Genomic DNA, 24,744 nt, shown 5'->3' on the forward strand with positions numbered 1-24,744 from the left:
GGAGGGAAAACCAGCTGACATCCTGTGTGGTCTGCCTTAGGGACAATTGGGCTGCTAATCAGTTTGGCTGCAGGGTCCTTTTTCTGTGGGGCTGGGAGATGGACCATAAAGATGGCCAGCGAGGTGTGATAAGGGCTGGGTGTCTGCAAGGATAGGTCCGAGAACTGACAGATTCTGAACTGGTCTTGCAGAAGGAGCTACTTTGGGCAACACTGCAGGTGCGTGCAGAGGGTGGAGAGACACCAGCTCACAGATGAGGCTGCTGGCAGGGCGGAGATGAGGATCTCCAGTGCTACTGTGAGGCTTGAAAGGCTTGGGTTTCTGCCCAGGGGCAATAGGGAGCCATGGGGAGCTGATGAGCAGGGGAGAAACAAGGTGAGTTCTGGGGGTAACCCCCCTGTGTTCGGGTGCTCCCACCTGTTCTTTGCTGTAAGATTCATGGGGTCAGGGGTGACGTCAGCCTTGTTCACGGTCTAAAAATCCTTCAGCGAACGGAATAATGTCTAAACCGATCTAGGGGCAGTGAGAGAGCGCTAGCTTATGTGAGAAGCAAGAAAGTTGTTGCAGGGAGTCGGGCGAGGGGGTGTCCCAGAAAGCGAGATGCCTCTCTGCTAGGCTGAGCTCGGAGTGTGCTTGGGCTGGCAGAAGAAGGTTTTCAGGGGGCGCCTGGCTGGCTCAGTCAGTGGAGCAAGTGCCTCTTGCTCCTAGGGTTGTGAGTTCGAGCCCCACACTGGGTGTAGAGCTTACTTGGAAGGAAAGAAGGGAAGAAGGGAGGGAGGGAGGGAGGGAGGGAAGAAGAAAAAAAGGTTTTTAGGAGCAGGGGACTAAGAAGCTGGACAGGACAGGACAGCCCAGGACAGAGGTGGGCAAGACCAACAGCACAAGCCTTGGGGTGACCAGCTGGCCCTGAGGAGGGGGAGGGGAGGGGCAGGGGTGAGGGTGATTCCCCAGGGTCCGCTAGGCATGTGAGTGGGTGGCAGGGCTGTCACCAGATGGGGACACCAGGAGGAGGAAGAAGATATTTCAGGGGGTGACTGGGAGGGGCCCTAGGGCTGTGGGTGGTTGGGGAAGAAAGTCGCCAACGTAGCCTGATGCTGGCACCCGGGGTTGGGGGGATCTTTAGGAATCGCTGCCTATTTGTTTTTTGTTTTTTTTAATTTTTTTTTTCAACGTTTATTTATTTTTGGGACAGAGAGAGACAGAGCATGAATGGGGGAGGGGCAGAGAGAGAGGGAGACACAGAATCCGAAACAGGCTCCAGGCTCTGAGCCATCAGCCCAGAGCCTGACGTGGGGCTCGAACTCACGGACCGCGAGATCGTGACCTGGCTGAAGTCGGACGCTTAACCGACTGCGCCACCCAGGCGCCCCTGTTTTTATTTATTTTTGAGACAGAGAGAGACAGAGCATGAACGGGGGAGGGGCAGAGAGAGAGGGAGACACAGGATCAGAAACAGGCTCCAGGCTCTGAGCCATCAGCCCAGAGCCTGACGTGGGGCTCGAACTCACGGACCGCGAGATCGTGACCTGGCTGAAGTCGGACGCTTAACCGACTGCGCCACCCAGGCGCCCCTCGCTGCCTATTTGAAGGGAGAAGCAACTGGGAGCTGCTTGTCTGGCTGGGCAAGTGGGGAGATGGTGAGGGTGGAGCCTTAATGGCGCCAGGAAAGGCCAAGGATAAGAGAAACTTTGTTCTGCGATGTCGGAAACGCGACAGGAGCGGGAGGAACCTATGGGCCACAGCCTGAGATAGACACAGAGGTCGGCGGCATTCACCGCGAGTCTGTCGCGGGAGGGTGCGGGGTCCTCTCTGCTTGGCGTGGCCCTTGACCCCGGCGTGAAGTGGTCATCCTCCACTCCTGGCTGCTGCGCTCGGCCTCTGCTGCCTGCGAGTGGGCCGTGGCCATGCTGCTGTTCACGCTCTTTGGCCTGTTTGCTGTGGACTTCTCCGGCCTGGACGGCTGCACCCTGACTCTCCGGCCGGGCCCCAGCCTCAGCTCTCCACCCGCCTCCCCCATCTCCCTGCAGATCCCCCTGTGAACGGCAGTCCGCTCGGTGTGGTCTGACCCCGGCGCTGCGATCGATCGCGGCTACCCGGGAAGTGAGAGGCCAAGGCCAGCCAGCCATCCCTGCTCAAGGCTATTTATTATTATTATTATTAATTTGTTTTTTTTGTTTTTTTTGTTTTTTTTTGTTTTTGCCGCCGGCGGAATCAGAGACACGGACGCAGGCAGGGTCACGCGAAACCAGAATTCCTTCCGGAGAGCAAATCCGTACAGAAGGTTGTTGAGGGAAGGGGAGAACCGGGGAAGGGGGGGCCCGGGAAGGAGGAGTTGGGGAACACAGGGACAGATGGCCCTCTCCGTCCGGATCTGCTAAGCCACCCCAACCAGCCCCCGTCCCTCCCCCACCCGCCCCGCAGAGAGATTGATCAATAAATAAAATAATAAATTAATCAATAAATAAAATAGAAACAGCTCCCCCCCCCTCAGTCCCCCCTAGAACCACCCCCCATTGGGCACGGCCCCCTGAGCCCCATCCCTGCGGGGCAAGGCCGGGTTTGTTGTATCTCTCCCCTCCCTACATACTCCTTGGGCCCTATTTACAGATTCACAGTTGGGGGGCAGGGAAGGGGGGTGGAGGGGGCTCCCCTCCTTCCCCGGCCCCCTGGGGTCAGGGCAGAGGAGTCCCGTTGGTGGCCAGGAGCTTCTTGTCCTTAGCGGGGCCTCGGCGGGGAGAGCCGCTCAGCTCTGGGTCTGGGCGGCCAGGCGGGGGCTGCAGGCTTCTGGGTGAGGTACCAGCAGGCCGAGTCTGGGCCCCGTTCTTCTCGTCTGTGGAGGAGGAAGCAGTCTGGCCTCAGTACCCTCACGGCTGCCAACCCCCAAGGAACATGTTCCGGCAGCCGCACGGGGCTGGAAGCCTGGGGAGACGGTTGCCGGGAGGACACATCTGCAGCCGGACCTGGCGATCTCAGGACGGCAGGTCACACATCCTGGGCCCCTCCAAGCTGTGTGACTGTGGGAACTGGGCCAAATGAATCCCGGTGAGAGCCGGCGGCCCACCCTCAGGAGGCGTCCTCACAGACTCTGGCTAGGACGCTATTCGCTAAGGGACAGCCTGTCGCAGCAGCAGCAGCAGCTCAGATTTGGGGATGATAGCCAGAGGTCCCCTTTCCTTCCTCCCAACCCTGGTTGTTAGGGAGGACGCTCCTTGGCAATAGGGCCCGGGGGAGCCTACGTGGGCCATTTGGGGGCCTGAACAAACCCGGATGGTAGATTCCCCTTCTCCAGAACACACTTCCAGAACTTCTGGCAGCAGAAAGTTCCACTACGCCCGACAATGAGACTACTCATCCTCTTGGGGACCCCTGGAGGTGCCCTCCCTAGCAACGAGGCCTTCTCGGTCAGGATGGCCAGGTTCCCTGGATGGAGCTCAGGCCCCAGCCTCTCGGAGGCCCCGCCCACAAACCGGAGCCCTGGGGGGGGGGGGCACTCGTTCAGCAGGGGGTCTCCCCTCCAGCCCACAGGATCAAAGAGGGAGACATTGCAGCCCCCACCCCCCCACACCTGCCAGGGCCTGCACGGAGGGCTGGTCGTGAGTACTCAGCAGCTGTGCCTGGATGGTCTCCACAACTCGCTTAAACCGACGGCTGGGACCTGGAAGGGGTATGGAGACAGACTGACTTGGGGACCGACCGGGACAAGGAAGGCCCTCCCACCCTGTGAAACCCAGCAAAGGACTCTTCTCTCGGTCTCAACTTGCCCGCCCTGTGTTGGGCCTAAAACTACGGTCTGCAAAGGGGACTAAGAAAGGTCTGAGTTGAAATAATGATGGGTGCCGTTTTCCACTTAAATAGGTCCTGTTCCTTGTTAGTTTCAAGGTGAGGTCATGTAGAGCCAGAAATGCAAGAAAAGAAACGGGAAGTAAAATAAAATCTTAAAATCGAGGAAGTCCTGCGTATTAGTCTTTAAGGGAAAGGAAAAACAACGCGCCGTCATTCATTTCGGAGATGAGACCGCAGTGCTCTGGGGAAGCCTGGTTTAGAAACCCCGAGAGCAAGCTCATCTCCCAGCTGTGACACACTAAGACAGCTCACAAGGCTGGGAAACAGGAGCAGCCCTGGTCATTCAAACTCTTGGTTAGCAGGACTCAGGAACCAAGCTGAACCGGAAGCAAGGCACCTCTGTGGTTTTCGTCTCCTGTGCCAACTCCCGATTGGTGATGGTGGCCTGAAGTTTCTCAGGCTGCACCTGAGCTCAGCGGGAAGTAGTGCAGTGGTCGATTGCTGATGTCTGCTCTGGGTGCAGCAGTCACATCTGACACCGGGCGGGCCATGTCTTTGCCCTTCTGCTGTACTGTCTTAAGGAAGTAGGAAGGGGGCTCTGCACTTCAAGGTCAAGGGCTCGGTTGAGCCCAGCTCTGTCATGGTCTGTAGTGTGACTCTGTCAAGTCTGTTTACCTCTAGAGGACTCAGTTTTCTCCTCTGTAAGATGGGTGATTACTAACACCACAAAGGCTGCTGGGAAGCTTCAATGAAATAGTGCGAGGAAAGCATTTGGAACATCATAAATATCCACTAAATGTCAACGGGGAAAGGGGGAAGGAGAGGAGGTAGGGGTCGGAACGAGCAGGGGGCTCACACAGTCAGTCAGCACTAGCTGAGCCCCACCTCCTCCTCCTCGCTCTTGCTGCCCTCGTGGGCCACTATCCTATCTCAGCTGTCTTGAGGATCCCAACACCAGGCTGGAGGCAGTGTAGCTGAGGGAAACTTACCGGAGATGAGAGTAAAGGTGACAGAGTAGATGCCACCACCACCGCTGCCATCCCTTCGTGGGGAAGGCTCCGGGCCCTCTGAGGAGCTGATGTCTACCTGGAATCGGACGGGCTTCTGGAAGACGGATGGGCCGCCACTGGCCTTGTACTCGGCCCTGAAGCTGGTCTGTGACAGCACACTGTGACTCAGGCTGGGGATCTGAGGCAGGAGGGGGACAAAAAGAGGGGGTGATTCCAGTGACCTGATTCCAGGGAATGGAGAGCCAACCCTACAACTACTTCTGCCCAAGGAACTACAAGTTCCATCAGCCACTGGGGCAAAGAATAACAGAAAAGCCACTGGGAGCCCCCACTGCCTGCTGGGACTTGTAGTTTTCTTGTCCAACTATAGGCAGGGTATAAGGGGAATGGCTGAGCAACTGGATCCCCACATAACAGGACCCTCATATCTAGGTGTCAGCCCCAGGCTCCAGAACCACATGACACAAACATCTCCTCCACAAGCACTGCCACATCTGTCTCAAAACCTTTAAGTCCCACTAGCTCCTAGAGCAAAGCACCCCAGGACACAGTAAACCCCTTCCACCTCCCTGCCCCTACAGTGACCAAACCCAACTCTGAATGGAAAGCTACAGATCCCATGAGCCTTAGGAGGAAGCCAGGCTAGAGCTGGGGGGGGGGGGGGGGATCCCCCAAGGGCTTCTGGGATTTGTAGTCCTATGCTGCCCAGGACACACGAAGACCCAGGGCCCTCACCGACAGGAAGGCGTGAACAATGTCCGCTTTGATGCTGCTGAGAGGTTTGTCCTTTAGCACAAGGAATATTTGTTCTTCTTTGTCCAAGGAGATGAAATTCCCAAACCAGGAGCGTTTTGCCAACCTGAGTGAAAGGGGATGGTTGGAGGCGGGCCAGGAGGGGGCTAAGGGATTAAATCCCTCCCTCCTTCCTCTCCCTTCCCCGTCAGACTCACTCTGGAGAAGACTCTGGAGTCAAACTGGACATCTCCTCAGCAGTGGGGACTGGGGGATAGGAAGGGGAGAGTATGGTCAGCACTTGTCCGTCATCCTGGTGTCCAGCACGCAGGCTAGCAACCACCTCCAACCAGAGGTTCCAGACCCCAGTGCCCGCCCACTCACCTCCCAGTAGCTAAACCCCAAATAGCATGCTGACTGATGGTCCTTCCAGGGATGCTGTCCCACCCGTTAGACCACGCCCCCCGAGGGTGGTACTTGCTTGCCATGAGCCAATGGGAAGATGAGCCAGAGCAAGGAAGGGGCGTGTCCTTCAGGGAGGCCCCTCCTCCAGAGATGGATGCCACACCCCCTCTTCCCAACACCTGAATCTTTCCTCCCAAACCCATCTTCTCTTCTCCTAGGACGTGGGAATCCAGGCCCCCTACCTCTCTCCTCATATTAGAACTCAGGAATACGTGCCCCCAGCCCCTGCACCGCCAGGGACCCCGTACCCTGCATCTTGCGCCGGTGAAAGCGAGGGGAGCCCAGGAAGCTGTTGCGGATGGAGTTGAGACGACTCCTCCAGGCGGCTCCCCCGACACCACCACCGGGGCTTGGGGGTGGCGTTGTTCCCGGCGTCCCGGTGGGGCTGGCCCGGGGTGTGTGCAGGGGCGAATGCAAGGGGGTTCCCCCAGAGGAGCGCGGGGAGCCTGGGGGGCCAGGCAGGGGTGTGGAGCGGGCACTCGGGGGCGGGGGCTGCTCCCCGGCGCCCCCACCCCTGGGGCCTCGAGAAGGCAGCGTCTGCGTTTTGGAAGTCGGGGAGCCCCCGCCCCGAGCCTCATCTCCAGCCCCGGGCTCAGGCGAGAAGGAAAAGACAGGACTCTGCGAAAGAGTGGAGATGGGTGAGATGGCCGACTACAACTCCCAGGAGGCTCTTGGAGCCTCAGTCTCACATGCTCACAGAGGTGGACACCGATGCACGCTGGAACTTGTAGTCCATTATTTCCGCCTCCCAAACCACATTGTTAAGGGGACAGGGACTTTTTCTATCATGCTCACTGCTCTAAGACCCAGCACAGTGACTGGTCACGGTAGGGACTCACTTAGCTTTTGTTAGATGAATAAATGAACCTCTGACACACTAAAAACCCAATCCTATTGGAGGTGAAATGCCCCATGTACTAAAATAAAATACTTAATGCAGCCTTAGGTTTTGGTCCTTTTAGGGACAAAAAGGCAATGCCCCAAGACTTCATGGGAATTGTAGTTCTGCCAATCTTTGCTCCAGTGTTTTCACCCCCTTATCCCTTGAGTAATCGGGGACCTGGCCTTACCCTTGGGCTGCTCAGAGGGCTGGAGGACAGACCGGTGGAGGCTCCACTGACACTACGAGACCTGTTTCCAGGAGACATTTTTTTTTAAATCAGTTGTGTGGGTTTCATAAGGCTCAGATGTCCTCTCCCTTCCACACTCCTTTCAGATGAGGACACGAGGCCCAGAGAGGGGAGATGACTTGTCCCAACGACACAGCACGGTCGAGGGGCAGCTGGGCTAGAACCCTGAACTCCCACCCCCCCTCACCCGCCAGGGCTGTGATCCGCTGGAGGGGCGGGGGCTCCCACCTCTGACTGTGCTGGGCCATCTCCAGGGCCCGCCGGGTAGGCACTGGGGAGCCACCGCCCCCAGCATCCGTGATGCTCAGTACTTCCATGGACTTCCGCTCTGGCCGCCGCTTCCCGTGACGGCTCAGCATAGGGGAATCCACACGTTTCCGAGGTGGGTCTGAGGGCGGAGAGAGTTTCAACCTGATCAAAAGACATGTTCGCCCAGCTGCACATGGCACTCATGCAGATGGGGAAACGGAGGCCCAGAGTGGAGAGTTGTGACAAGGTCACAGGGCAAGTCAGGGGGTCTAAACCCAGAAGCTAAGGGCTTGCAGCCCCTTCCTCCCACCGGAATCCGGGGTCTGGATTCCCAGCCCTGCCTGCTCACCAACATCATTCCTGGGAGGCAGGTCCTGGTCCTCACAGCTGGGATAGCGCTCCTTCCGATCCAAAAGCAGATAATAGATCATCTTTTCTTGGTTCTCCCTGGCACGCAAGGGGCGTGAGGGGGTAGGAGGAGAATTGGGATCAGAGGTCGGGTCTCCAAGGTCTCACCCCCTCCCCGCAGCCGGGGCTCGGTACACCCAACACCTCTGCCCATGCTTCCATCTTCCTAGGTAGCGGCACGGTTAGTTCCTCTGTGTCGGTGTACATCCTACCCTCACCTTAGTCAGCAATGATAACAGTAGTAGTAATAATAATAATATCGAAGCACTTACTATTTGCAAGCACTACCCACGTGAGGCGCTAAGTCTGCGTCAGCACCTGTTGATGCTTTTCAGCGTCTCATCTTTTTTTCCGCTGGCCCTACTGCCCCCTCCTGGTTCCTCGGGGAATAGCTCCACGTGGGACCTTGAAGCCCTGCCCTGTCTAGCGGCCCTGACGCCCGCCCCAGGGAGTCTGCGCGGGTGCGAGGCACAGCTGCGCCCCCTGCTGGCCGTCCGGGGCGCTGCAGCAGCTCGCCGGAGGCGGGCAGGTGGCGCGGGTGTCCGAGGGCGAGGGGGCCTTACTCCTCGCTGCGCAGTTCGCGGTGCAGCCGCTCGCGGTCCCTGAAGCAGCCCAGCGAAGCCATGCTCTCCAGGACGTCGGGGTCCAGCTCTCCGTTTGATGGCAGGCTCCGCATGGCCACCCGGCGCCCTGGGGCTGGCTCCAGACAGGGGTCCGGCTCGTGTTTCCCGCCCCTGGGAGACGGAGAAACGTTACAGGGGGCCGGGCATCCGTGATCGAGCCCACTCCACCCTCTCCTGGGAACCCAGAAATCCGAGTCTCCGGCCCCTCCTCCTTGAGGAACCTTGGCATCCCACCCCCTAGCTGGTGCTTGACATTTGCCCCCCTCCCCACGTCCTCCCGGAACCAGGCACCCAGTTCCCCGTACTCACAGGTACCAGGGATGTTTCTGAATTTGCTCCAGCTGTGAAGAGGGTGGGTCGTAGAGAAGCACCAGTGAGGTCGAAAGTTGATGACGTGGCATTGGGGGTCCCTGACGATGCCCCCTCCTCTCCACCGGGGTCAGGATGACTTTGGTCTCCCCTAGTGGCAACTGAGTGCCTTGACCCACAACTACTGCCTGGGGCATGCATCCTTCCCGCGGTGGGGGACCTTCCCAGCTTGGAGCGGCAGGTTGGGCGGACCCTGGCTCATTCCACGACACAACCCAACCTCCCTCCCCCCTCCCCCGGCCAAGCTGACAGGCAGGTCCTGGAAAGCCATCTTTATGAGCCCCCTAGGGATTCTGTCCTCATGACCCACCATCCCCCCTGCCCCCCCAACTCACACTGAGCCTTTTCTCAGGCTCCACTTCGATCATCCCTCTCAGGAGGCTCTGGCAGTCTGGAGGAATGAAGTGGGGCATGTGGAAAACGCCCCTTTTCACCTTCTCCAGCAGCTGGCGGAGATTGTCGTCATCAAAGGGCAGAGCCCCCTGAGTGAGAAATGACAGGACCCCTTACGGAGCTTACCACGTACCAGGTAAGAGCCTAAGTGCTCCACACACGGACACATTTAGTCCTTACCACAGGCCTCCAGAAGTAGGGAACTGTTAGCACCCCACTTTACAGGTGGGGAGACTGAGGCACGGAGTGGTCCAGCAACTCGCCCGGGGCCTCTGAGCTGGTAATGGAGTCAGGCCCCAGTGCTTAAGAGGCTGGGGTTGCATCTTAAGAACAGGTTTCTCCCCAGACCAGTTTCAGATGCGGTCACACTCATTCGTTCACTCAACAAAAGGTGAGCATCCATTATGGGTCAGGGATCTAGTCACCGACAAAATGAGCCCTCGCTCTCTGGGACCATGAGATGCCGGTGAGTGGACGCGCATTAGCTGTGATGTCATTCGTGATGGATTCAGCACCTGACGGTGCCCCTGCTGCCGCCCGGGTTCCAATCTGGCCCCCAGGGCTGGAGCAGGACAAAACCAGATTCCTGTCCTCACAGAGCTTTGTGTAGAACAGTAATTAACAGGCAACGGTTGTTGAATGCGTGGTGGGCGAGGCAAACAACACATGGACGGGAACGTGGGTGATGAGGACACAGAACAAGCAGGCAGCGCGGGACGGGAGCCGGCTGTAGCCGGGGAGTCGAGGAAGGGGTCGTGGGGGAGGTGACGCTGGACCGAGACTCACAGGGGGTGACAGTGCTGTCCCTGGTGTCAGAGGCCTCTGGACAGAGAATGCCGGGTGTTGGGGTTGGGGAGACTGGGAGAGGGCGCCCCTGAATGCTGGTCTAGGGCCAGGAAGCCTGGATGTGACTCTGCTTGTCGGTCTTGTTCGATGTGTCCCTGTGTGTCTTGTTTGCCTGGTACCTGGACCCTCAACTTCCCAGCCTCCAGAACAGTGAGAAGTGCATGTTTGTTGTTTAAGCTGCACGGTCTACTTTTGTTAGAGCAGCCCAAGCGAAGACAGACCTCTTGTTTTATATATATATATATATATATATATATATATATATATATATGTCTATATTAATATATATTTATATAAAAAAAAATATATATAAATACATGGGTATAATATATAAATATATAGGGGCGCCTGGGCGGCTCAGTCAGCTGAATATCCAACTTCAGCTCAGGTCACGATCTCACGGGTTTGTGGGTCCAAGCCCCACATCAGGCTTTGTTTATATATATATATATATATATATATATATATATATATATGGCATATAGATAGAACTCATGGGCAACAGCATTGTAACTCACACTTGAATGAAGCGTATCTAACGCATACATTTTCCTCGACGAGGGACAAAACAGCCTTCTTGCCCTTAGGAACGCAAGATGGCACTTTAACACTACCCCGAGGACCATTTAAAATCCCCAAGAGGGGCGCCTGGGTGGCGCAGTCAGTGGAGTATGTGGCCCTCGATCTCGGGTTGTGGGTTCGAGTCCCACATTGGGTGTGGAGATTATTTAAAAAAAAATATAACATAGGGGCGCCTGAGCGGCTCGGTCGTCTCACTCTTGATTTTGGCTCAGGTCATGATCTCACGGTTCGTGAGTTCAAGCCCTGAGTTGGGCTCTGTGCTGACAGCACAGAGCCTGCTTGGGATTCTCTGTCTCTTGTCTCTCTCTCACAATAAACAAACTTAAAAAAATAATAACATAAAATAAAATCACCAATAAAAAGCACGAAAAAGCAAATATATTGCACTCAATAAACCACAAAAAGCACAGTTGCTTACGAGATGAGCTGAAGTAAGGAAATAAATAAATACATAAAAAGCAGAGGGTGGGCTGCCTCGCGTGTGGTGGGGACTCCAATTTTTCTCTGCTCTGTGCACATCTGAGAATGACCTCAAAAGCACCCAGAGTGTTGATTTTGAGGTCATGGATAAACTGCGGTCAGTGGGCAACTTTGCAATACAGAATCCGTAAGTCGTGAGAATCATCTGTAATAATAATAGTAATGAAGTATGAGTGCCAGTAACTGTCGAGCACCGCCTAGAACGCTGAGCATACGACACGCTACGGAAACCCTCGCAATTCCAGGTACCCTAACCGTCGCCACTGGGCGGGTGAGGCAAGGGGCCTGGAGAGGGACGGTGATTTGCTTGCTCAAGGTGACGGAGCGGGGGTTTGAACTCAGCTGGATGGGCTCCCGCACTGCCAGCTGCAGAGGGGCTGAGGCCTGTAGTGTTGGAGCCTGCCTCCCGGGCGCCTCTCCAGCTTCCCCGGGGGGGCCCTGGGCCCCGGCGCGCCCACTCGGCCTCGTTCTCCTCAGTGTCACGGAGCCTCCCTGGTCACGTAGGCTAGTGCTTATGACGCCAAACACTGATCCCAGACCTGCCACTTTCTCAGCCGTGTGGGCCGGTCACTTCTCTCCGGGGCTGTTGGGAGAGGTCCGGAGGATAACGTGCCTGTAACAGCGCCTCGCATGGAGCGCACCACTAATTCGTCCACACCACACGTGTTCCTGAGGGCCGACCCAACTCGGGTCCCACTCGCGAGCCCACGAAATAAGACACACAAAGACAAAAGCCCTGACTTCTGGGAGCTGATGATCTAGAAGGGAAGGGAGACGCCCCCTCAAGGAACCGAACGACTAAACGCACGATGGCAACCGAGTCGCCGGGAAGGCCAGAGCCTACCCTGGAGAATCCGACCTCGTGGGGCGTGGGGGACAGGGGAGGCTTGCTGGAGAAGTGGCAGTTGAATTGAAGCAAAAAGAAAGTCTAAGGGGGCGCCTGGGTGGCTCGGTCGGTTAAGCAGCCGACTTCGGCTCAGGTCACGATCAAGAGGTTCGTGAGTTTGAGTCCCGTGTTGGACGCCGGACTGGAGGTGTGGAGCCTGCTTGGGATTCTCTCTCTCTCCCTCTCTCTCTCTCAAAATAAATAAACAGCACCACCAAAAAAGTCTAGGTGTAACCTAGCTGAGCAACGGGACTGGTAGGGATGGGAGAACGTTCTGGGCAGAGAAGCTCAGGTGTGGAGGCGAGGCGGGAAGAGCCGGGCTGACTGTACGAGTGACTGTCATATTGCAGTGCCCTAGCACAGCCACCGTCCCGAGCCGTCCGAGGGCTCCCGGCTGCCCCGTCCTTTTCTGGGACACCTGGGTTAGCTCACCATCGTGTGACTGAATGGTCAGCTCTGGGCACAGAGGGGGGTGCTCCAGGATCTCGGTCTGCTGGCTAATACCTCCCACCTTCCCGATCTCCGTGAAATCGTTGGTACCCCTGAGGGGAGGACGGAACTTGATGTTCTGCGCTCTCCGTTGTCCTAGAAATGGGGCAGGAGAGGCGAGGGGCACCTTACCACAAGCAGGGCAAAGAGAATGACTCCACAGCTCCACATATCCGCTCGGCGGCCGTCATACTTCTCCCCCTGCAAAGGAGGACCAGCTGTGACATCGTCTCTCCACCACGCTCCTTCCACTCCTCCCGCCTCTCCACCCGCTCACTCACCTTAATCACCTCCGGACACGCATAGTGGGGGGACCTGAGGGAGAGAGGCAGTGTGAGCCTCTGGCCGGCTTCTCACCCCCTCCCTGGGACTCCAGGGGCCGGGCCCCCACTCACCCACAGCTGGTCTCCAGGAGGCTGTCCCCCACCTGCAGGGACGCCATGCCAAAGTCCGCGATGCGGATGTTGTTTTTCTCATCCAAAAGCAGGTTCTCGGGCTTCAGGTCTCTGTGGCTGAGACAGGCAGGCAGGTGGCGCTCAGATCTCTGCCCGCCTCCTGGGGGCCGAGGCCCAGTTCGCTATCTCTCAGAGGGGGACACTCCTGCAAAGTCTTATGGACAATTTCAAACACGCTCCAAAATAGTGAGAAGATACAAGGAAGCCCCATGCACCTGCCCGCCGTCCCCCCCCCCCCCCCCCCCGTTATCAACTCAGGGCAAATCTTCTCTCGCCTATACCCCTACGTACTGTTTCCTTCCTCCTCTGGATTTTTTTTTTTTTTTTAGTTTATTTTGTTTATTTTTGAGGGGGGGAGGGGCAGAGAGAGAGGAAAAGAGAGAGAGAGAATCCCAAGAGGCCCCCTGCTATCAGTGCAGAGCCCGACATGGGGCTTGATCTCATCAACCGTGAGATCATGACCTGAGCCGACATTAAGAGTCGGACGCTCGTCCAGCTGAGCCACCCAGGCGCCCCTTCACTGGAGACGCCAGACAGCATATCATTTTATCCGCAAATGCTTGACTATGTACGAAGTGAGATATTTGGAGGTAAGACGAGTTAACGTTGAGCTATTGAAATACTTCCGTGCTGCACAATAAAAACATTGCCACCCCAAGCCAGTCACTGGTCCCTCGTGAGACACCTGCCCTCTCCCCTGGAGCAAAATCCTTCAAGTTTTAAGAGCTAACGTCTGGGAGGAGATGGGGCCTGAGGACTCTAGAGTTTCGGTCGGAAGCGGTCAGCTCAGTAACTGGGTCATACTTGTTCAGTATGTTGACTATTGCCCCCTAGAGGCCAGTGTTTTTAACGTTTATTTATTTTTGGGACAGAGAGAGACAGAGCATGAACGGGGGAGGGGCAGAGAGAGGGAGACACAGAATCGGAAACAGGCTCCAGGCTCCGAGCCATCAGCCCAGAGCCCGACGCGGGGCTCGAACTCACGGGCCGCAAGATCGTGACCTGGCTGAAGTCGGACGCTCAACCGACTGCGCCACCCAGGCGCCCCTTTTTTTTTTTTTTTTTAATTTTTTTTTTCAACGTTTATTAATTTTGGGGACAGAGAGAGACAGAGCATGAACGGGGGAGGGGCAGAGAGAGAGGGAGACACAGAATCGGAAACAGGCTCCAGGCTCTGAGCCGTCAGCCCAGAGCCCGACGCGGGGCTCGAACTCACGGACCGCGAGATCGTGACCTGGCTGAAGTCGGACGCTTAACCGACTGCGCCACCCAGGCGCCCCAAGGCCAGTGTTTTTAATGTCAGGGTTTCGACAGGGTCCCGTCGATAGATAGGGAGGTGTTGACAATTTAAACAGGCGGCCTTTTCATTTCCAAGCTCTACCCTGATACCCACCCCAACTCCAATCCCCACCCCAGAGAGGGAGGTGTGCAAACAAAAGAGGCTGAAAGACAACGGAAGGCAACCATTTGCACCTCAATGAATCATTAAAACGTTGCATATTTAATATCCTGTTTCGAGAGCGGAAGAGAGGACAGGACGATCTTTTCACATGGACATTCACAAGCCAAAGCACGAACCTCACCCCTTACTTCAAGTCATAGACAAAAATTAATTTGACATGGATCCCAGGACTCAATGCAAGAGCTAAAACTATATAACTTCTCGAAGAAAATGTAGGAGGAAGCCTTAGGGACCTTGAGCTGGGCAAAGATTTATAGATAGGACAGAACAAGCATAAACTGTAAAAAAAAAAAAAAAAAAAAAGACAAAATTGGATTTACCAGAATTTAAAGCTTTTGCTTTTCACAAGACATTGCTATAAAAACACTAAAGAGGGGGGCCTGGGGGGCGCAGTCGGTTGAGCGTCCGACTTCAGCCAGGTCACGATCTCGCGGTCCATGAGTTCGAGCCCCGCGTCAGGCTCTGGGCTGATGGCTCAGAGCCTGGAGCCTGTTTCCGATTCTGTGTCTCCCTCTCTCTCTGCCCCTCCCCCGTTCATGCTGTCTCTCTCTGTCCCCAAAAAAATAAACGTTAAAAAAAAAAAAAACACACACAAAAGAGGGGAACCTGGCTGACTCAGTCGGAAGAGCGAACACGTGGCTCTTGATCTCAGGGTCATGAGTTCGAGCCCCAAGCTGGGTGCAGAGATTCCTTCGTTAAATAAAAAAAAAAAAAACCTTAAAAAATATATTAATAATGCCAAATCATGTCGCAGACTGAGAAAATAATACTCAAAAAATATACAGTTGATAACAGATTTGTCCTTAGGGGTGTCTCAGCTCAGGGGTGTCACGATCTCATGGTTGGTGAGATCAAGGCTCGAGTCGGGCTCTGTGCTGACAGTGTGGAGCCTACTTGGGATATTCTCTTTCTCTCCTTCTCTCTCTTTCTCTCTCTCCCCTCTCTGCCCCTCCCCCTCTCATACTCAAGCACCTTCTCTCTCAAAATAAATGCATAAATAAACGTTTACAAAAAAAGATCTGTCCTCAGAATAAATAATTCTTAAGAGTTATTCCTAGAGCTACCTCTCGTTCCTAGAATAACGGAGTCTTACAACTCAATAATCAAAAGATAACTCAAAAGAAATGGGCAAAGTGTCTGAACAGACATTTTTCCCAAGGAACATAAACAAATGGCCAATAAGCACATGAACAGATGTGCTACATCATTAGTCATGAGGGCGCTGCAGATCAAAACCACAATGAGATACCACTCCATATCCACTAGCGTACGGCTATAACCAAAAAGTCAAACAGTAATGGGCCGCCTGGGTGGCTCAGTCGGTTAAGCGTCCAGCTCTGGGTTTCAGTCTCATGGTTCGGTCTCACGGTTTGTGGGATCGAGTCCTGGGTTGGGGTCTGCACTGACAGTGTGGAGCTTGCTTGCGATTCTCTCTCTCTCTCTCTCTCTCTCCCTCTCTGCCCCTCCCCTACTTGTCCTCTCTCTCTCTCTCTAAATAAATAAGCTTAAAAAAAAAGTCAAATAGTAGCAAATGTTGGCAAGGAGGTACAGAGATTGGAACCATCATGGGCTGCTGGTGGGGCGGAGGGTGTGTTAAAGGGCGCCGCCGCTTTGGAAAATCATCTGGTACTTCCTCAAAAGGCCAAGCAGAGTTCCCATATGACCAGACAGTTCAACCCCCGGGTACGTACCTGAGAACCGAAAACACCGGGTACACACAAAACTAGCACGTGAATAGTCACATGTCCCTATTATTTATAATGGCCAAAAAGGAGAAACAGGGGCGCCTGGGTGGCTCAGTCGGTTTAGTGTCCGACTTCGGCTCAGATCATGATCTCATGGTTTGTGGGTTCGAGTCCTGCGTCGGGCTCTGCGCTGACAGCTCAGAGCCTGGCTCCTGCTTCCTTTTACTGTGTCTCCCCCTCTCTCTCTGCCCCTCCCCTGCTCACGCCCTGTCTCCCTCTCTCTCTCGAAAATAATCAACATTTAAAAATGGAGACACAACTAAAGTGTCCATCAACTGTCAAATGGATAAACAAGATAAGGCATATCCACGTGATGGAATATTTATCAGCCACAAAAAGGAACGAAGTACTGACAAGCTACAACATGGACGAACCCTGAAAACCTTTTGCTCCGTGAAAGAAACCAGACACAGAGGACCACATGCGGTATGAGTGCGTCTGTACGAAATGTCCAGAATGCGCCAATCCGTGGAGACACAAAGCAGACTGGTGGTTGTCAGAGGCTGCGGGCAGGGGCGGGGGATGGGTGATGGCTTAATGGGTACGAGGTGATGATGTTGGGGGTGATGAAAATGTTCCAAAATTACATAGCAGCAACGCACCGCACTGACTATACTACAAACCACAGAATTGTGTACTTTAAAGGGGCGAATTTTATGATACGTGAGTTATAGCTCAGTTTTTTTTAAAGGGATAAAGATTTGTGTCGGGGCCGCCCCACACTGGCTTCCCCTCAGCTGCCATGTGCCTCCAGGGCCTGCCTCGTGGGCAGTGCTCCTCCCGGCCTCCCCTCACGCTGCCCCCTCACCAGATGGAGTAGCTATGGCAGAAGTCCAGCGCCGATACTATCTGGCGGAAGAACTTCCGGGCCTCCTTGGGTGTCAGTCTCCCCTTCTTTACCAGGTAGTCAAACAGCTCACCTCCAGAGACGTGCTCTAGAACCAGGTACCTGGGGGACGTGGAGGGGGCAGAGGGCTGGAAGGGGCATGTGGAGGACCAAAGAGCCTGGTCTTCCTCTTTCAAAAGCCTTGGACCCCAGCACAAGACTTCAATCCCACTGGCCCCTGACGGCAGAGAACCCCAATTCCCATGAGTCCCTGGGAGGGGAGAGACTCCAATTCCCATGAGTCTCCGGGAGGGGGTGGGACTCCAATTCCCATAAGTCCCCAGGAGGGGGGGAGAGATTGCAATTCCCATGAGTTGCTGGGAGGGGGAGAGACTCTAATTCCCATGAGTCCCTGGGAGGAGGAGACTCCAATTCCCATGAGTCCCCGGGGGGAGGAGGAGACTCCAGTTTCAGTGAGCCCCTGGGCAAAAGAGACTCCAATACCCCTCAGCCTTTGGGAATCCAAAACTCAATTCCAGAATCCTATGCCAACTTGAGGAGTATAGTACTTTGACTCCTAGTTATTTCAGGAGATAAGGCAACCCTGTTAGCACCTGGAGGACAGAAACACCCCAATTCTCACAAGACCCTGGGAAATAAAGACACCTCCCTCCCTAGCTTCTGGAAAGCCAAGCCTCTCATTCTTATAAGCCTCTGGGATGAAGAAACTCGAATTCTCAATAATGCCTGGCAATAAATGATTGTAGTGTGCACCAATCTAAGTCAAAGTCTGTGAGGTAAAAGACTACAACTCCCAGAAGCTCTAAAGGGGTTTAAAACTCCCAACTCCCATAAGCCTCTGAGACATAAGACTCCTAATTCCCATCAGCCACTGGATCCTTAAGACTCCAAATCCCATCAGGCTCCAGGAGGTTAAAACTCTGATTCCCATCAACCACTGGAAACAAAGGCTCAATTTCTTGGAAGGCTGATAATCCTCTGTGAAGCCCAAACTCCCATGGGCCCCCACCTCTCCCTACCTAGGTGGTGGGGTGGGAGTGACATCTCCACCACCTGGTGACAAAGCCCCTCCCTGCTGCCACACCTGGGGAAGCCTGAAGATTACAATTCCCATGAGCACGTGGGGCCCAGCAGCGTACTGCCTGGGGAAACCAGCCCCAGCATCTGATGGGTATTGGAGACAGTTCATCCTGAGGACTGCATGGTGGGGGCGGGGGTCTGTCCCCTCTCCCGCTGCCCAGCCCAGCTGTCCCTTGGGTCACCAGAGTCCAGACAAAGGCCTATTGTCTGTACCCTGGACAGCTGGACTCCACTCCCATGTTCCTGGGGGGTAATCAACTTTGAGATACAGACTAGAAAATCGTAAGACAGCCGTTGTTGGGGTGTCCATCGTAGCACCCAGAGTTATGTGCGGGGAAGGGGGGGTTCCAATGCTCCAGAGTGGGGGTTTAGGAAGAGGCAGGATTCACTGAGCCTTAGGCTTTGTTAAGCCCTGTTGCCTCAGCAGATGGAACTGGGGTGGGGAGCTGCTGTTAACAAGGTGGATCTCCTTGAGGACATCCAGGTTATCTAGTAGAGAGTGTTCCCTGTAGTGCAGGGTGGGGGGGTACCGGGGCTGGGGAAGAAGGGGCAGGATGGGCCTCTGTCCCCCCACTCAGGATGGCTCACGCTTAGCTGTCCTGTTGCTGAGGCACATTTGGTCCTTAGCGTCAGGCCAGGTCAGGCCAGTCAGCCTGGGAACAGGAGGATTATGTGTGAGCATGCGTGTGTGTGTGTGTGTGTGTGTGTGTGTGTGTGTGTGTGTGTTCTGTGCGGTAGGGAAGGGACTGACTGGGCCTTCAGAGGCCCAGCCAGGAGAGCTTAAGTTTCCACAGGCCTCTTCAGGCCTTCTTTCCAGAAAGGTCCCACCCTAGGAATTTGGAGTGGGGGGTGCATAGGGGGGCTGGGTGTCTATAAATACCTACAAATATTTCTTGTTCTCGTAGACATCATGCAGCTTGAGGACGTGTGGGTGTTCAATGAGCTTCAGGATGGCGATCTCCCTCTCCACCTGGGGGACGGCAGGGCGCACAGAAATGGAGGTCAGCGTGGCCTCCCTCCCTCCCCTCAGCCCCAAAGGGACGCCCTCCCTCAGCACACACACACCTTCATCAGCACCGACTCGGACAGCTTCTCTCGGTTCACGATCTTGATGGCAACCTTCTGGCCCGTGATGCAGTGGACCCCGAGTTTAACCAGCCCTGGGGAAGCAGGATTGAAAATGTGGAGTGTGTTCAGAGAGCACTCTCACGGCCTCTGGCTCCGCAGTCCTCCTTGCCACCCCCTTTCCTCCTCCTTTTCCTGCTGGCTGCAGTGGCCTGAATCACCCTGACCTGAGTCCCTGAGGGCTCTGACAGCTGTCATTCCCACAAAACGCACTCTTCTTCCTGCTGCCCATAGACATTGACATTCTGTTCTGTCCATTCTTCTTCTTTTTTTTCTCCCCCTTAAGTCATCTCTACACCCAACGTGGGGCTCGAACTCACAATCCCGAGATCAAGAGTCTCACGGCCCACTGACTGAGCCAGCCAGGTGCCCCTGTTTTGTCCCTTTTGGTTGTCCACCACCTCCACAGCCGACCCTGGTTCTCACCCCCTTCTCTGTCCTTCTGATGTGCCCCCTGAAGTCCGTCTGTCCACAGAATCTCTCCTCACTGTGTCTCCATAGCTTTGTCTCCCCTGCTGCCTCCTTCAACCTCTCTCTCCCTCGAAACCCATCTTTTCCTTGAATTCTCTGCCCTTCAATCATCTGGAGACTCCAGGTCTCCCAGGGAATATACTTTCACGTTTGCCCCCTTCCCAGACCATTCTCCTCCACCTCCTTCCAAACCCTGACCTTTTTTTAATCCTCTTTTTGGATCTCCTTTTAATAGCAGCTGTAGCTGGGAGCATGGAAGAGTATGCCCACTCCCCAGGGGTAAGCCCCAAAGCCACAGACCCTGGAGTCTGGGTCCCCAGCCCCTCCTCCCTCAGACCCACCCAGCTCCTCCTCCCTCAGACCCAGGAGTCCAGGCCCCCAGCCCCTCCTCCCTCAGACCCACCCAGCTCCTCTTCCCTCAGACCCAGGAGTCCTGCCCCAGCCCCCTCCTACCTCAGATCCAGGAGTCCAGACCCCTAGCCCCTCCTCCCTCAGACCCAGGAGTCCAGGCCCCCAGCCCCTCCTCCCTCAGACCCACCCAGCTCCTCCTCCCTCAGACCCAGGAGTCCAGGCCCCCAGCCCCTCCTCCCTCAGACCCACCCAGCTCCTCTTCCCTCAGACCCAGGAGTCCTGCCCCAGCCCCCTCCTACCTCAGATCCAGGAGTCCAGACCCCTAGCCCCTCCTCCCTCAGACCCAGGAGTCCTGCCCCCAGCCCCTCCTCCCTCAGACCCAGGAGTCCTGCCCCAGCCCCCTCCTACCTCAGATCCAGGAGTCCAGACCCCTAGCCCCTCCTCCCTCAGACCCAGGAGTCCAGGCCCCAGGCCCCTCCTCCCTCAGACCCAGGAGTCCTGGTCCCCAGCCCCTCCTCCCTCAGACCCAGGAGTCCAGACCCCCAGCCCCCTCCTCCCTCAGACCCAGGAGTCCAGACCCCCAGCCCTCCTCCCTCAGACCCAGCAGTCCAAGACCATGTCCCCTTCCTCCCCCATAACTCAGGAATTCAGGTCAGTGACACCTTCACACTCTTACCACTAGGCTCTTGGGGTCTGAGCCTCTACTTCCCTCATGCCCCGGCCCTCAGCTTCACAGAGACCCTGGGCCCACCGCTGCCTAGGACACAGGTGTGCAGCTCCTGCCTCACAACCCCCTACCCTCCACCTGGCAAGAAAGAGGCTACAGCTGGGGCCAGTGTTTAGCAACAGCAAAGGATGCCCTCCCCCCCCCCCCCCCCATTCCACAACCTCTCCTGGGAGCTATGCTCTTGGATCCACCTTTCTACCTCTCCATCCTGTTGCCCACACTGAGCCGGCATGCCAGAGAAGGGGGAGAAGGCTGCAGGCCCCATCACCCTAGCCTCACCGCTGGTCACCCAGACAGCCTGCCAGGAGAGCGTGAGGCCCTCCGGATCCAGAGCGGTGCAGAGGGAAGCGGCTGTCCAGGGCGCACCCCCATCCCGCGGCCGGACTGCAGCAAGGACCTCGGCTCCCGTTGCCGGCTGGTCCGCTGCTGCAGGCCGGCCTCCCTTCCCCGCCTGGAGCCCCTCCAACCTCTGCCCACCATGAGGTGGGAGCCTTTGGGCCCCGCACCTCACCACCCCCCCCCCCCCCGGAGTCCAAGCCCCCAGCCCCCTCCATCCTGGGGACCCAGCAGACTGGAGCCCAAATGCCCTCTCTGTGAGGGACCCTCACAGAGGGCGATCAGCCCCTGCCCTTTGAATACCCAGGAGTCCCGCCCTCTGCCCCCCAGCTCTTCTGCCCCCGCCCTAGGTGTCCCCTCCCCTGGCTCACCTGTCTGTCCTTTGCCCAGCGTCTTCTCCAGCCGATAGGGGCCCACATATTGGGCGTGCTGGGGTGGGTGTGGGTGTGGGTGCGGGAGGTGGTAGGCGGGGGAGCCCCCGCCCCCCTCCTTGGCCCCGGACGACATGGTGCCCTTGGTCCCGGCCCGACCGGCCCCCCGGCCGCCCCCCCGGCGGCAGGTCGCCCCGTCCCTCCGGTGGGGGCCGGCGACAGCTCCGTCCCGGCCCCCCCGGCTGCTCCCCACCTCTCCGGGGGTCCCCAGGGGGCTGGGCTGGGCCCCCCCAATCGGCGGGCCGCGGAGCTGGGGGAGGGGGGGCTGGCCCGGGGGGGTCAGGCCCCGGGAGTCAGCATGGCCCGGGGGGGGCTGAGCGGCCCCCCCTCCCCAGCCCGTCCCTGGCCGGCCCCCCCCTTCCTGCGCCTCCCCCCGCCGGGGGGGTCTGAGGTGCGGGCCGGCGGATGCTGCAGGCCGAGGTCCCCCCCGCCCCCCCACGCGCCCTCTCTCCTCCGCCTCCTCCTCCTCTCCGCCTCCCCCCGCCACCTCGTCCTTTCTCTCCGGCACGCTGACATCACCATCCGGGGACTCCGGGCCCTTCCCCAAAGTTAACCCTTTCGGAGGGGGGAGGGGGAGCGGGGGCAGGGGGCGGGCCTGGGAGCCGGAGGGACAGAGAGGAGGGATGCGGGGATGCAGGAGGGGAGAGGGTGGAGGCCAGGCGAGGGAGAGACGTGCGGAGCAGAGACCGGGGCCGAGACGGGGCTACACAAAAGGAGATGAAGTCGGGCACAGAGGCAGACGGCGAGAGAGATGCGGACCAGCAGACCGGCTGGCGCGAGGCAGGGACAGGGGCAGAGCCGGGGGAGTCCGACGCGGAGAGGCAGAGACGGGGGGGTGGGTAAAAGAGGGAGAGAGTTGGCCGGGGAGACGGAGACAGATGTGCAGAAACGCAGATGTGATGGAGAAGGGGAGAGGGGATGAGGGGGAGAGACAGCGACACAGAACCAGGGAGAGGCACAGGTGAGGGGAAGAGACAGGGAGGTGAGGGGGAGAGATAGGGAGGAACGGAGAGACAGAGACAGAGGGAGGGGAGGATGTAGAGGCGAGGCCCAGGGAGAAGAAGGGCAGCCAGAAAGATGAAGGGTCAGAGCGCAGGAGGGAAGTGGGAGAGACAGGTGGACGGGGATGAGGCGGCAGGTAAAAGAACAGACAGGTGGAGGGACAGAGACCCAGACGAAGAAAGACAGGGCTATGGAGAGGGACAAAGAAGGAGAGAGCTGGGGACCGGAAAAGAACCATGGGGTCCCTACAGGAGGAGGGCTACGTGCTGGGGAAGACGGGGGGGGGGCACAGAAAGAGGGAGACAAGCAGAGAGAGGGAAAGAATTTGGGGGTTGCCGGACCAGGCCCCCAAGCCTGCCCACCCAGGCCTCCTTCTCCCTCTAGTATCAGGGCCCCATAGCCACCCACAGCCCAGGTGCACCTTCTCAGATTTTCTTGGTTCCGTTCCCCCTTTTAGGATCCTTAGTACTCCCCAAAGAAACTTCCAGAACCCCCTCAGGTCCCTGTGTATGTTTTGAGACCCCTGGATATTCTTTGTGCCCACCATAGGGTCCCCTCAATCTTCATGTGGGCCTCCATACAATTCTGCATGCCCTCTATAGCACATCCACGGATCTGTGCTCAGGGAGATCGCCACATAATCCAGGACTCCTGTATCAGGTACCCAAAGGTGTTAGACACCCGTTTAGTCCCCAAGTCCCCTATAAAGTGGACCCAAGCGCTTCTAGTCTCCTAGACAACTGCCTTCATTCTGTAGACCTTTATTTAACACCAAATCTGAATGCTGGCCCTGTCCACATGGTGAGGGGACACCGGGGAACCACACCACCAAAGATCTTTGCCCCGTGGAGCTTCCACGGCAGTGGACACAGCACGTGATCAACAAGATAAGCGAAGTGTATGTTTTGACAGTCAAGTCTCTGGAGACAAGTGCCGAGGAGCAGATGAGGGGTGCAGGAAGTGTGTGTTGGGTGGAGTAGGATTTTTTAAGCGGTGCCAAGAAAGACTTCTCCAGTGAGGGAACACTGAAGGAAAATGAAGGTCAGAGCTGTGTGGACAAAGTACCTTCCACGCAGGGGACAGCAAGTGCAAAGGCCCTACGGTGCATGGTGGGAAACTCGAAGGGTCAGTGTGGCTGGAGGAGCAAGAGAGGGGGAGAGACAGAAAATGAGGTGAGGAGGCAGATCATATAGGACCCTATTAGAAGCAGGGTGACCATACGCCTGGTATTCTGTAATTATCGTCATCACCATCATTATTTGGTATTCTGTAATTATTAATGAGGTCTGTTTGCACTCTGAAGTCTCGCTATGCATTGAAAATTGTATGATCACCCTACTCATAAGGTCATCATAAGGACCTATGGCCTTTGTAGGGTACCTGGGGAGTTTTCCTGTAGGCCAGCATTATATTATACGTATATTAACATACACAGTGTTATGTATAATTACACGTTGTATTTACATAGGTTGTATGGTACCATGCATAATAACGTATTGTAAATAATATAAATCGACTTGTACATGGGTGTATCTAAGGATGGTAGGCTGAATAACAGCCCCCAGAGATGCCCACATCCTAATTTCCCAGAACCTGGGCCTATGTCACCTTCTGTAGCAAAAGAGACTTTGCAGATGTGACTGAGTTGAAGATCTGGAGATGGGCAGATGATCCTGGTTATCTGGGTGGGCCCTGTAGGTGATCGCAAGGATCCTTATGAAAGGGTGGCAGGGGACGGTCAGAGTCAGAGGAGATGGGACCAAGACAGCAGAAGCCAATGTGATGTAGCCACAATCCAAGGAATGTGGGTGGTCTCTGGAAGACAGAAAAGGCAGGCAGCAGATTTTCTCCTAGACCTTCGAGAAGGAACACAGTCCTGCTGCTACCTTGATTCTAACTGAGTAAGAACCATTTTGGACTTCAGACCACCAGAACTGTAAGATAATAAATCTGTGTGGTTTTAAGCCACCAAATTTTTCGTAATTTATTTTTTAAATGTTTATTTGTTTATTTTTTTGAGAGAGAGAAAGAGCGTGAGTGGGGGAGGGGCAGAAAGAAAGGGAGAGAGAATCCCAAGCAGACTCCATCACTGTCAGCGCAGAGCCCTATGCAGGGCTTGACGCAGGGATCCCCGAAGGGCTCCATCACACGAATTGAAGAGTCCATGCTTAACCGACGGAGGCACCCAGGCGCTTCTTTCATAATTTGTTAAAGGCAGCAGTAGAAAGACATACAATAGGGTACAGGGCGTGAGGGTAGGGGTAGGA

General features: G+C 56.2%; 2 protein-coding genes across 13 annotated transcripts in view; one reads left to right on the forward strand and one right to left on the reverse strand.

Annotated features, from left to right (window-relative positions):
* The window catches only part of TMEM150B (transmembrane protein 150B), an 11,492-nt gene extending 7,547 nt beyond the window's left edge, over window positions 1-3,945 (forward strand). For all 11 annotated transcript variants that reach the window (XM_045441466.1, XM_045441467.1, XM_045441459.1 and 8 more), the window contains 2 exons: window positions 1,843-2,100; window positions 2,216-3,945. In XM_045441466.1, the coding sequence (XP_045297422.1) occupies window positions 1,843-2,039 (197 nt within the window). In that variant the 3' untranslated portion in view covers window positions 2,040-2,100; window positions 2,216-3,945. The remainder of the gene's footprint in view (window positions 1-1,842; window positions 2,101-2,215) is intronic.
* On the reverse strand, window positions 2,236-21,907 carry BRSK1 (BR serine/threonine kinase 1). Of its 2 annotated transcripts, XM_045441453.1 has the most exons (19): window positions 21,416-21,907; window positions 19,100-19,194; window positions 18,919-19,004; window positions 16,916-17,056; window positions 12,841-12,957; window positions 12,727-12,760; window positions 12,578-12,646; window positions 9,105-9,251; window positions 8,710-8,741; window positions 8,341-8,511; window positions 7,719-7,816; window positions 7,349-7,508; window positions 7,061-7,121; window positions 6,239-6,608; window positions 5,744-5,792; window positions 5,529-5,652; window positions 4,773-4,971; window positions 3,566-3,655; window positions 2,236-2,830 (listed from the first exon to the last, which is right to left on the reverse strand). In XM_045441453.1, the coding sequence occupies exons 1-19, from the start codon at window positions 21,549-21,551 to the stop codon at window positions 2,673-2,675; spliced, it is 2,337 nt and encodes a 778-aa protein (XP_045297409.1). In that variant the 5' UTR covers window positions 21,552-21,907; the 3' UTR covers window positions 2,236-2,672. The 2 variants fall into 2 exon arrangements, with proteins under 2 accessions (XP_045297409.1, XP_045297410.1); XM_045441454.1 differs by lacking the exon at window positions 21,416-21,907 and having other exon boundaries at window positions 18,915-19,004.
* Between the last annotated feature and the right edge of the window lie 2,837 nt (window positions 21,908-24,744).

This window comes from Leopardus geoffroyi, chromosome E2 (genome assembly GCF_018350155.1).
Source record: "Leopardus geoffroyi isolate Oge1 chromosome E2, O.geoffroyi_Oge1_pat1.0, whole genome shotgun sequence".
Classification (NCBI taxonomy): Eukaryota; Metazoa; Chordata; class Mammalia; order Carnivora; family Felidae; genus Leopardus; species Leopardus geoffroyi.